General features: G+C 27.7%; 1 protein-coding gene across 1 annotated transcript; it reads right to left on the bottom strand.

Moving 5' to 3' along the window:
• Window positions 1-11,464: 11,464 nt before the first annotated feature.
• Window positions 11,465-13,109, bottom strand: LOC110614476 (40S ribosomal protein S18). The gene is made up of 4 exons (XM_021756019.2): window positions 12,949-13,109; window positions 12,698-12,858; window positions 11,863-12,051; window positions 11,465-11,752 (listed from the first exon to the last, which is right to left on the bottom strand). Exons 1-4 carry the CDS (start codon window positions 12,949-12,951, stop codon window positions 11,647-11,649), a joined length of 459 nt encoding a protein of 152 aa, XP_021611711.1. The 5' UTR covers window positions 12,952-13,109; the 3' UTR covers window positions 11,465-11,646.
• Between the last annotated feature and the right edge of the window lie 54 nt (window positions 13,110-13,163).

Below are 13,163 nucleotides of genomic sequence, written 5' to 3'. Positions count from 1 at the left end.
GGCACTAAAAATATAAGCCACTACTGCCAGAAAAACAAAAAAGCTTTAATGAAAAATCAACATCGTAACAGTAAATAAACCAGAAGAATTTCTTTATGATTGTCCCTTTAAAAGAGAGAGTACTATCTTCACGAGACTGGTTTTTTTTTTTCTTTATTTTCTGAAAAGAATTTCTCATACCCAACTTCAAAATCAGTGGTCCCTATAGTAACCTAGCTTTAACAGGAATTTAAAAAAAAAAAAAAAACTATCTGACATTAATCAAAATGTAGAACAGAAATGGATCCATCCAGATATGAACAAAGTGTAATCAATTATGATGTTTCTTATGATGAGATTCGTACATTTGATATTCTGAATGATGCATCCCTTTCAACAAACAATTGAAACAATCGTTTTCGCTATTATCAATTTGTGTTCTTTTCTTTCAACAAGCCTAATCATCATCTACATGTTTTCTTTATTATTATTTTTCTTTTTTACTTTCATCTTTATAGTAATAAAATTGCGTTGCTATTTCTGTCAAATAATTTTATCGACCCAATTTTATTTCAATACAAAAATGTATTTTAGGACTTATCTTCCCTTTTTTCTTTTTTCCCTAGAAGATTTTTTTTTTTATTCAAAATGTGGTGCAAAAATAATCAACTCAAATCCTATTAGGATTAGATGTCATCTATGATATGCTCATTAAATCATTTGATGCTTAGTTTCAATATTATACCTCATTCAATTTATTATATTTTTTAAAATAATATTTTATTAAAATATCCATAAAAAATTTATCACATCAAATAAACTACATTCCGAACTAATCAGTCTCCATAACACAAAACTCTAAATCCAAAATGTTAAGTTAAAAAACTTGAAACAACCTCAGACTGAATTATATTAAATATAGAGCTTGAAAATTCATACTAAAACCAATGACTAACATATAATACAGCTGTCTTAACAAAACTGCAGCCATATTAGTTTGTCGTCAAATTCAACCCAGATTCCAACATGATTTTAATAAAATAACATGTGTGCAATCACATATTACTTATCCAAATTTTGCAATGTAGAAATATAAATTTCAGAGTCCATCTCAATATCAACAAGAGTTTAATCTTGATCTTTCAGCCTAATATTTCTGCAATCATAGGGTTTTTGCGAAGGTGGAATCTATCGTGTACTCAAAATAATTAGTTAGGCCTGTCACAAAAGCTCCTTGAAAATTTCGAACAACTGTTTCATATGGAGTTTTACCCACATTATGCAATATAAGAGTATCCATATTACACTTTAAACGGCCACCCTTTGGTTTTTTTAACTGTCTAACCTCTTGAATCATAATTGTTCAGGGGACTTTTTGAGCTTTCTCCCCATTACTTAAAAAAGAATTGGCATGCCTAATTAAACTAAATGTTGTATGATTTTGAGATCGAAAAAATTGAATATTATCAAAAAAACCATAAAACCCATAAAATACATAAAGAATATGAAACTCATCCTCCTCTCCACTACACGCTGCATGTCACATCCATGAGAACCCTCTTGTATCTCATATTTATTTTGCAAGGCAAAATACCTATAGACCATGCTACAAAAAAAGCTTTTAACTTTAGAGAAACTTATAATTTCCATGTACTTTTTCATATAGGTGAAATAGGACTCAATGGTGACCTGCAAATATGGCAAAAAATAACATGATATCATGATTTCATCTTATACCTCCCATATCTATTAAAGTGTAGATTTTCTTATCTTCACAGTGGAATACAGAAAAAGGTGTCCTAACAATCACCTCAGCATTATTGGACAATAGTAATTCATTAATAAGGCTCACATTCTAAAATAAACCAAAAACACTTAAATCCTTTAAACAATCTACCACAGAGGGTTTGCACAAAAAAGTTATCATCTCTGTCTAAACATGAATCTCTCCATGCCTTTCTATCCATCCCATTCGCCATCTAACTCCTAACTCAATCTCTGTCTAAGCATGAATCTCTCCATACCTTTCTATCCATTCCATTCGCCATCTAACTCCTAACCGTAAAACTCTTATGCCTGCAATAGACTTTTTTCAAGTAAAATGGGAATCAAATCCTAATTTTGAATGAAAAAATTCTCTATAAGAAAATATTTAGCTTTGAGAACCCAATAAAGAAAAGTACTGAGATTAGAAAGAATTTTCTAACTCTTTGCTAAGTTAAAACAAAATAAACCATGTAAACCCATACCTCCACATCTTTTCCGTTTAAAATAAAGTTTAATTAAATTTCACTTTAAATAAAAAATAACAAGGCACTCCAACATAAGGTAGAGTAGAAATGTGTATGAATAAAAAGAAACTGAAAATGCCACGAGGTTACAAACAGCTCTGCACAAGTCAAAAAGGAGGTTAGTGGTCATGTGAAATAATCTGTTAACTAAAGCACATTCAACAAGGAAAAATTTTACAGTAGAACAGACATATGTCCAAGAGTCTCCAAATGATAGACGTAAGACAATTAGGTTTCTCAGAATTTTCATGTGTTTGATGATTATGAAAGAAACAAGAAGATCATATGATTAACTGCCAAGTCAGAAGCATCTTCATTAGCAGCACATCTTAGAGATGAGCTGTATCTCTGTATACGTATTATCACTGAAACTTCCTTACTCTGTCGTTTTGGTGTGTTGTACACCAAAACCAAATCATCAAGACGAGTGCTTGCTACATTATTGACTGTAATATACATATTTTATTATGGGCATGGCTGAGATGTACGTAAGGGCAGCAATTATATTGATGGATCCCTATCCCCATTTAGTTTAGACAAGCAAGAGATGCTTTCCTACAGGAAAATAGAAAAATCCAAAATCAGAAATCACTGTATGGACTCATGTCTTTGACTCCTTCAAACTTCTCTTGTATGTCTGACACTTCATGTGGTTGCATTTGCATATTTGCATGCGCTTGTAATAAAGAATCATGGCAACTACCATTTTGGAATCTTGCAGGTTGTGCAAGTACATTACCCACCAAGCAACTACATCAGTTTCCAACTGTGTACTTGCTTTCTCTCCTACCTTTGCATCTTTTAGATTCTTCACCCCAAACAATGGAAACGTTCATCTTCCTCTGAGTAATTTTATAATGAAACGGTTAGTAACTACGTAAGACAATTATATAGAATGACTAATCGAAAAATAGACATAACTGAATTTTATGAAACACAGTATTATTTATTTATCATTTTATTACAGGTTTTTTATTCTATATAGAGAAATACACATGAAATCGTGATGATATAATATAATATATAACATCCCAATGGGAAATACCTAAGATTTTATCAAGAGATTGCAATTTTCACGCTGGAATTTGGCTGCCTGAGGTGAGAGGTGAGAGGTGAGAGGCTCATCAGAGAGGAAAAGCCATGTGACTATGGAGGATACACTTACAGTACTGAAGCTCGTGCACTATCAAAAAGGATAAATTATAAGTTAGGCTCGAAAACTCATAATTATTTTTATTTGTTAATAAATTAGTCACTCTATTTAAATTTTTTATTTTATAAAATAAAAAAAAATTAAAAGAATAGAATCTGAAATCTCTTAAATTTACTTAATATACTAAGTGCAGTCACTCTATTTAAATTTAATTATTAAAATACTCGTTAATTCCTTGTAATTAAGTTTTATTTTTAAATATTAATATATTTTATATTTAGATTATAATTATATATTTATTATTAAAATATAATACATATAATTATTTTGTTGAGACGTCCTTTATTGTACTAAAATATTTATATAAACTATCTTTTATTTGCAATAATCACCCCTTTTAAATATTAATTTGTTATTAAATTTGAGATATAATTAATATACATCTACAAATAAAAAGTTACTCATCTATTTGTTAATTTTGTTAATATATCATTTAAACATAAAATTTGGGTACAAATCATGAAAAATTAATAATGAAATTATATAATCATTTCAATTTTAAATATTCTTTCTCACTGGAATATATTTACTTTAGATAATTTAATAAACTATATAGAGAGGATGATCTTAATAAAGAAAATTATTTTCCATCATATTTTAAACACGATATATAATGTTTTAAATATAATACATAACTATTTAAATCTAATGTTTTTATAATCTAAAAATAAAATATATATACTATCTATTTTAAATATAAATTTGAATGAAAATTTTATTTTATTAATAAATTAAAACCTTAGAAATTTAATTTTTCAAATTTAAAAATATATAATTATATTTTGATTTTTTTTAAGTTATCTAACACTCACAAATTTAGCTGGACAGCAAGTGAATTAAGTTGGATTTCTAAAGATTTCAGATTTAATTCTTAATCTCCTATTCCTTTATAATAATAAAAAAAACTAAGTTATCTATTTTTTTAAAAATGAAAAAAAAAAATAAGGGTGAGCATTCGGTCGGTTCGGTTTAAAACCGAACCGAACTGAATAAATCGAAAACTGAAATTTTAGTATTTATAAAAATCAAATCAAATCGATTTTGATCAGAAACCGAATCAAATCAAATCGGTCTAATTCAGTTCGATTCGGTTCGGTTTGATCAATTTTGATTTTTAATAAATTTTTTATTTTTTACACTTTATTTTTAATATTTTAAAATTTAATTAAAATATTTTAATTTTAATATAATTTAATTTCTCTATATTATTAAAAATAATATATTATTATCACTAATCGGTTCGGTTTGATTTTTTTGATTTTTTTCTAATTAAAATTGAATCGAACTGAAATAACCGAAATTTTTTAAATTAAAAATTGAAGCGAATTGAATTAAATAAAAAAAATTGAACCAAATTTTAAAATTAATTCGATTTGGTTGATTTTTTCAATTTGAACGAATAATTATCATGGCACTGGATACAATTACAAACAAGCCTCTGAAAAAAAGAAAAAAATAAACAAACACCCATAAAAAAAATAAGCCTAACCCAGGCGAAGAAAAATTTAATAAGCTAACATTCAGACCTATAAGGCACCAGAAGCTCTAACCCAGAACAAGCGCCGCCATGCCGCCATCCACTCAAGGTTGTCAAAAAAGAGAAATCAACAAAGTATAAAGCCACTAGAAACTGCCGACATCGACAAGGCCAGAAGAAGCACAGCTGGAGAGGAAAAACGAGAAAAGAGCAAAGAAAAATTCAAACAGAAGGCTGGATAGAGCTCGACCATCTCAATCTCATATGAGTATAAAAGGATCAGAAGGCCGACGAAAGGTGGTGTCTTATTGTCCTCTGAAATGTCCAGTACAAACGAAAAGCGCAGACTCTGTGAGAATCAGCATTACAACAGCAAGAAATATCAAAGACAAGCAATATCTCCGCCATCTCCAATCTGCACAGAAAAACAAGAAATAAAAGAAACCCAACATGCAAGAGGAAAAAACACCTACTAGACAATACAAACAACATAAATTGAAGGAAAGCTCTCGCAATAAAGCATAAATCTACTAAAAAATCTAAGTAAAAAAAAAAACTATCTACAACTCTCGGCGAGGGAAAAGCAAAGCTGCCAAAGCTTCCCCCGCTCAGAAGAAATAGGGGAAGCTAAATTTACACAAAAAACTTCAGAAAAACCCAGAGAGAAACCTCTGGACTAATAATTGTTTTAATTGTTTACGGAAATGATAAATTCATTGACAATAAAATTTGAAAACTACATTATTTTAAATTAAAAATAAATGAATTGAAAATTATGGGTTTTAAGAAATCACAGCGAGGCAAACTTATATTCGAAGTGATGAAATTAAAAAAAAAAAAAGATTATTACCTCATAAGAATAAACATCTATAATAATAATAATAATAATATTATACAAATGAATAAACTATCTAGCTAGATCTAGAGCGAGCATTCGGTCGGTTCAGTTTAAAATCGAACCGAACTGAATAAACCGAAAATTGAAATTTTAGTGTTTATAAAAATCAAACCGAACCGATTTTGATTAGAAACTAAATCGAACTGAACCGGTCTGATTCTGTTCGATTTGATCGGTTTCGATTTTTAATAACTTTTTTATTTTTTACACTTTATTTTTAATATTTTAAAATTTAATTAAAATATTTTAATTTTAATATGATTTAATTTCTCTATATTATTGAAAAAATATATTATTATCACTAATCGGTTCGGTTCGGTTTTTTCAGTTTTTTTCTGATTAAAATCGAACCGAATCGAAATAACTAAAATTTCTGAAATTAAAAACCAAACCGAAATGTATAAAAAATCGAACTTAATTTTTAAATCAATTCGATTCGATCGATTTTTTCAATTTGAACCGAATAGTGTTCACCCGTAGCTAAATGCATTGTCCGCAAGTCCTTGAATTAACTTGCATGCAGTAAATTTAATTTGTTTTCCATTTAATGTATGAAAACAATTTAAATAAAATATTTGATAATATTTACTTCTTAAATTTATGTTAAAATCTATTAATAAAAAAATAAAATAATATATATGTTTAGGTTGGCAATGTCCTTCGCAACCAATATGAGAACTGACAATTGAGTACTATATTATTCTTCAAAGTAAAGATGGATTAAGCCAAAAAAATACTTTTTTTTTTCCAAAAAGTCTCAACAATAACGTGTGATTATAGAAGACAAGTGAAAAATACCAAACGGTTGGAACTGTCCTAGCGTCAGTCTTATTGCATGTAAACTGTCCTAGCATAAGCTGTATTCCAAAAAAAAAAATCAACTGTTTGGGTCTCTTTCCTATAGTTTTTCTGATGGGTCCAACGTTTTTAGCCTTTAATTTCCTCATTAGGTTTTTTAAAGCTGTTTTTTAGGATCCAGTTTTCAGATTTGTTTAATACAATTTGATTGGCATGATCAGAAAAAAAAACCCACTAGAGATCTTTCAAAAAAGTTCATGTAAATATAATAATTTTATTATAATTACTAAGGAAAATGAAATCTATGTATAAATTCATTATAATTAATAACTATGATGAAAAATATATGTATACATTATTTGTATATCAATGTTTTTTTTTTAATTAAGATTGTTCCAAGAAGTAGTGTAGATTAGGGTGAGCAGTGTTTAGTTTAAACTAAAAAAATCGATCGAATCGAATTAATTTAAAATTTTAGTTTAATTTTTTATTTATTTTAATTTAGTTTGATTTTTAATTTTAAAATTTTCAGTTATTTCGATTTAGTTTGATTTTAAAATCAAATCAAACTGAATAATAATATATTATTTTCAATAATATAAAGAGGTTAGATCATATTAAGATTAAAATTTTCAATTAAATTTTAAAATATTAAAAAAAGTGTGAAAATAAAAAATTTATTAAAAATTTAAATCGATCAAACTGAACTAAATCGAATTGAATCAGATTGGTTCAGTTTAATTCGATTTCTGACTAAAATTAATTCGATTTGATTTTTATAAATATAAAATTTTAATTTTCGATTTATTCGGTTAGGTTTTAATGATCTGATATCCAGAAAAATAGGATTTTACAAGGATTCTGAAAGCTTAGTCTGAGAGGAAAATGCCCCTCTCCTTTTATTCTTTTCCTTCGTCTATCAGTGACGTGTAACGGTCTCACTGCCATTAGGCCATCTGTCTCTGCCACACGGATACGGACGTACGAAAATATCAAATATCTGCTCCATGCATAACGGCCATTTAATTCTCTCCCGGCACGCATGCGGATGGACCTGCTAGGTGAATGGGCTGATTGCCTTTCCTCCTCCGAGCTGGGCCGGAAGATGAGAGTAGGACTGGAACCCAAGGGAGGTCTGGTCTCAGGGCCAGAAGGGCTGGGCCGGTCGAATTGAGAGATCTAGATGGAGTCCGGTCTCAAGGATGAGCAGGCTGGACCTGATTCGTTCGGGAGGCTTAGAAGTCTTCGAATCATGGGCTGTCATTATGGGTCCAGTCTCATAACGGGATGGTGAAATCCAGTAGTGATCAGGTTTGATTTTGAAAAACATACGAGTTTAGTTTATTAAAATTTTTTCTTCTAACTTAAACTTGACTTAGTTTTAAATTTATGGTGAGTTTCACTAAATTCAAATCTGATTTGCTTATGATTATATAAACTAAGATTATCTGAACTTTTAGCAATTCAAACTTCAAATACTTTAAAGAGTAATTTAATTTATTTATGTTTCTAATCTCTTTTGGATTTAAAATAATGAATTTAAGAATTAAATAATTTAAGTTAAAGTAAATATATTTATGAATTTATTAAATAAATGCAGTCATGAAATTTAACAAATTGAATATTTGAGAGTTTAAGTCTAAAATCAAACTCACACTTGATTTTGTTTAGAAAATAATTGAGTCATACTAAACTTTTATTAAGTTGAGCTTTAAATAATATATGAATAGTGATTTATTTATATTCTTAATTTTTTAAACAATAAAAAATTAAATTTGCAATCACTAATACTATTTTTGGAAGTAGTTTTTAAAGATAAAATATGGTTAAATTTGTGCATGCAGTAACCTTATTTTGGTTTAAATTGAAAATTTTAATTAAATTAAATTAATTTAAAATTTTAATTTAATTTTTTTTATATTTAGTTTGATTTAATTTTTATTTTTAAAAATTTTAATTATTTCTGTTTAATTTAATTTTAATTAAAAAACTTTTTATAAAATCAAATTAAATTTATTAATGAATAATAATATATTATTTTTGAAAATATAAAAAAATTAAATTATAGTTGAAATATTTTAATTAAATTTTAAAATATAAAAAATAAAAATTTAATTTAATTTAATTTAATTTAATTTTTAATTAAAATTAATTTAAGTTAATTATTAAAAATATTAAATTTTTAATTTTTAATTTATTTAATTCAACACAATTTTAAACTGAATAGATAAAAAGGTCGGTGAGGTTTGTCTCCAAGAATCTATTTGTTGGTTGTTCTTTTATTCACAGCTCTTTCTCTTTGTGGTGGGGTCTCTTTCCGGGAGTTTTTCTGGTGGGTCCAGAAGCTTTAATCCTTAATTTCCTGGGTGGGTTTTTGTAGGACCGAGTTTCCATATTACTTGGGGTGGGCTAAGGATGGATCTAGTTGGGCTTGTAGTGTACATTCCAGGCTTAAAGCATCTGCTATTAATGTATCTTACCCAATAACTCTTGTTTCATCCAATTTGATTTGCATGATTGAAAAAAAAAAAAAAAAAAAAAAAAAAACCCTAGAGTTCTTTCACATATATTCATGTAAATATAAAAAATTTATTATAATTATAAAAAAAATAAAATTTATCTATAAATTTATTTACAATATGCTAAGACTATCTCAACTTTTAGCAATTTAAGTTTTTAAAACTTCATGAGTAGTTTGTTTATTGACGACTTTAATTAATTTTAGATTAAAAATATTAAGTTTAAAAGCTAAATAATTTAAATTAAAATAAAGAGATTCACGAGTACACGCACAAATCTATAAATCAACTTAAGAGGTTGGAAATTGAAGTTTGCAAAGATTTTTAAAAATCTCTAAAAAGCATTTTTTTAAAAAAAAAAAAAAAAAAACTGACTCCTGTTAGGCCCAGCAGTGGCTTAAAATATATTGGTTTTTAATAATCAATTAAATTTAATCATTATAATTTAAAAATATGACTAATTTTTCATATATATAATTTTCATTTGTTAATTTATAATTTTTTATCTTGATATAAAAATTATTATTTACAAAATTTTACTTATTAGAGAAATTAATACGATATTTCACCCTAATAATATCATATTTGTGATTATTATAAATAAATAAATAATAAAATTTTTAAATGTTTAAATTGGCCAAACATATCATTGTTTATAATTTTAATTATTATTGTATTTATTTTTAATAGTATCAATATAAAATTATATACGCTTCATTATATTATAATGATAAGTAATTCATTTGTTTAAAATAATATAAATATATACACACAAATACATAAAAATAAATTCATAAATGTCAAAAAATTAACTTAAAGATGAAAATTGAGTACAAACTTTCTATTTATATGTTCATATAATAAATTTTAAATAAAAATTTTAAATGATATATCAATTTATTTAATGATAATTTTTTTTAAATGGAAATAAAGGAAATAGAACATAAAACCTTTCAAATCTGAAATTATTAAAATTTGGAAACCTTTAAATTTTTTAATTATATTATTTTTTATATTATCAAAGGTAAAAATTACTATTGATAACTATATTTTTATTTTTAGATTAAAAAAACTATAATTTTATTTTTTTATATTTTGATTTTATATAATATTTATATCAGTTATAATAATACCATAAATTATATTTACCTATGGATTTAATTTATTAAATAAATATTTATTACTAAAACTGAACGTTAAATTGTTTGTTATTAAATGTTATAGCGACCAATCAATGTCTTGTTCATAAAATCAAATATGTCATTACAAACACTATTCCTATTTTTAAGAATTTTTTAAATATGATTTTTTATTTTTAGTTGTTAATTTAGAAATTTTATTTGATATTATAATAAAATTTAATTAAATAGAAATTTATCATTCAAAATTTCTTCAATTACTTTAAATTTAAAATGAAAACCAATCAAATTAAAGATTTTAAGATAAAAATAAAAATATTTATTTTTTTTAACTTGTCAATATATGTATATTCAACTTCAAATATAGTTATTTTTAGTGAACTAAATATTCTTCTTTTTCCTTTTTTATATTTCATAGGTATGAAATTAATGTTATATTAGTTTAGAAAGTATAACCATAAAGACAATTTTGTAAATTGTAATTGTAATTGATATTAGCGAAAATAATTGACCCATAAAGAATATGACACATGTAATTAACTAATTAAATATCAATCCCTTCTATCATCGGAAAATTCTTACGAAAAATAATTTAAATATATAAATTAATTTATACACTCAATCAATAAATTAAACTTCAAATTAATATATAAATTCCAATATATTTTAAATAATTTTTTTTAATTTTAAATTACCGTCAAAGAATTTCAGACGGGAAATGGGAAATTTACTCGAACATTATACCCAAACCAATGGAGGACCATAACCAGAAAGAAAGGAAAAGCCTTTCCCTACCCCTCCAACGCCAACGCCATCGTGAATTTGTATCAGATAAGCCACTTGCGAGATAAACGAGAGAAAGAATGACCGAAAAATGATCAAACTATGCATCGGCTAGACATTCTTTGGATCTTTGCCCGATAAGCAAAACCCTTTCACATCATCAGCCATCCTTTGAACAACTTTTACAAACTAGAAAAGCTATATTTCGAATCCATATTCTCGAGATGCAAATTTGCGACCCATGTGAAATTATAATGCCAAACATACCTGGCATGAGATCCTCACATAACAACAAAGAAAAAAAATGCCATGAAAAAGAAATCCAAGGATGGCCAATGCAATACTATATTGAAAGTTCGAGTAATACTTGAGATAAAAATAAGTGCATCCAACTAAGCAAACGCAACAAGTAGCATCCGCAGTACAAAATTGCAACTTCACTGAAATGAAAATTCTAAGGCTTGCCAACTTCTTTTAAAGTTCAAAATACTGATATCATGTAAAATATCCAGAAAGCCAGAGAACACAAAAATAATTAGATAAAGCAAATTATCGCTTCTTCGAGACACCAACAGTCTTTCCCCTGCGTCCAGTGGTCTTGGTGTGCTGCCCACGCACTCGAAGACCCCAATAGTGACGGAGACCTCGGTGATTTCTGCAACAGATAATCAGACAGTTGCAAATTAAAACAAATATGCAATGCAGAAATATAAAATAGCATTTTTTCCTCACAGAATAAGACATTTAATAAAACAGAAGGAAAACCTGATCTTCTTCAACCGCTCAAGATCATCTCTCAGCTTCATGTCCAAAGCATTGGATACAACCTGAGAGTACTTCCCATCCTTGTAATCCTTCTGTCTATTAAGAAACCAATCTGGAATCTTGAATTGGCGGGGATTGGCAACAATCACCATAAGTTTGTCAAGTTCTTCAGCTGATAGTTCACCAGCTCTACAAACAATCCAAAAGTTAAAAATAGAACACATAAGACAACAAATAAAGTATTCAATAAAACTTAATCAATATACACCAAACGTAGCAGGCAAAGTTAATGGAAGGAAATTATGCACATAAAAACCACAAACAATTCATAGCAATTCCCTCAAACCCACATTCCAATGAAACCGAAATTTGATTACATGAAAATGGAAAAACAAAACCAAAAAAAAAAGAGGGAGAAAGCTATTGCTGCGTGACAAAGGTCAATAAAGCCAGGTGATTGTGACCAGTGCTATTTTGCACAACCTTTGAAATCTCTTAGATGGGAAACAACCATTAAATTGGACTCTAAACACAGTTGAAATCGTGCTTAAACAACATCTTATTACTAGTATAAAAGCTAATAAGAAAGAAAAGGGGGGGGGGGGGGGAGATAACCACCGTTAAACTCAGCAGAATAATACCCCAATATATCCCAAGTTAGATTTTATAGCGATTATGCAGCAACAAAAGAATCGGCTTAGCCCATAATCAAATACTCAAAGAACTGTAAAAGTAAAACAAAAGGCAGATAATTGTAAAACAGAACAGAGGCATTAGCTTTATGAATAAGAGAAAACGCATCGATTGAAATAAAGAGAAAAAGTAGAGGGAGGACCTCTTGTTCATGTCAACATCGGCTTTCTTGCAGACGATATTGGCGAAACGGCGACCGATACCTTTGATGGAGGTTAGGGCAAACATAATCTTCTGTTTCCCATCTACATTCGTGTTCAGAACACGAAGAATGTGTTGGAAATCTTCATTTGCGACCAACGACTACAAAATTTCTCAACCAAAAAAAAATATATATATTAGAACCATCATCTGTTCAATTATATACACAGACACACAGAATTCATAACTCACCATGGCTAGGGTTTCAGATTTGGAAAAGCTCTCTTCCACCTGCGACGGCGTATGAGTTCAGAGCTAATAAACAAGTCCCAAAACCCTAGATAGGGGGCGCGGGGGTATATGAGCTGCTTATATAGCGTGCCACGAGTTGATATTGCCACGATTATTTATTTCAAGGTGAATTGCATTTAAGTCCCTAAATTTCGCTATTATTAATAAATTAATCT

This window comes from Manihot esculenta, chromosome 5 (assembly GCF_001659605.2).
Source record: "Manihot esculenta cultivar AM560-2 chromosome 5, M.esculenta_v8, whole genome shotgun sequence".
NCBI classification, from domain to species: Eukaryota; Viridiplantae; Streptophyta; class Magnoliopsida; order Malpighiales; family Euphorbiaceae; genus Manihot; species Manihot esculenta.
This window is presented reverse-complemented; position numbering and strand designations above follow the sequence as displayed.

What these genes read in the sequence shown, in the direction of transcription:
- LOC110614476 (XM_021756019.2), bottom strand. An exon ending in GATGTTGACATGAACAAGAG is followed by an intron (nt 12,052 to 12,697) that starts GTCCTCCCTCTA and finishes GATTGTTTGTAG; the next exon opens with AGCTGGTGAACTATCAGCTG. An exon ending in GAGCGGTTGAAGAAGATCAG is followed by an intron (nt 11,753 to 11,862) that starts GTTTTCCTTCTG and finishes TATCTGTTGCAG; the next exon opens with AAATCACCGAGGTCTCCGTC.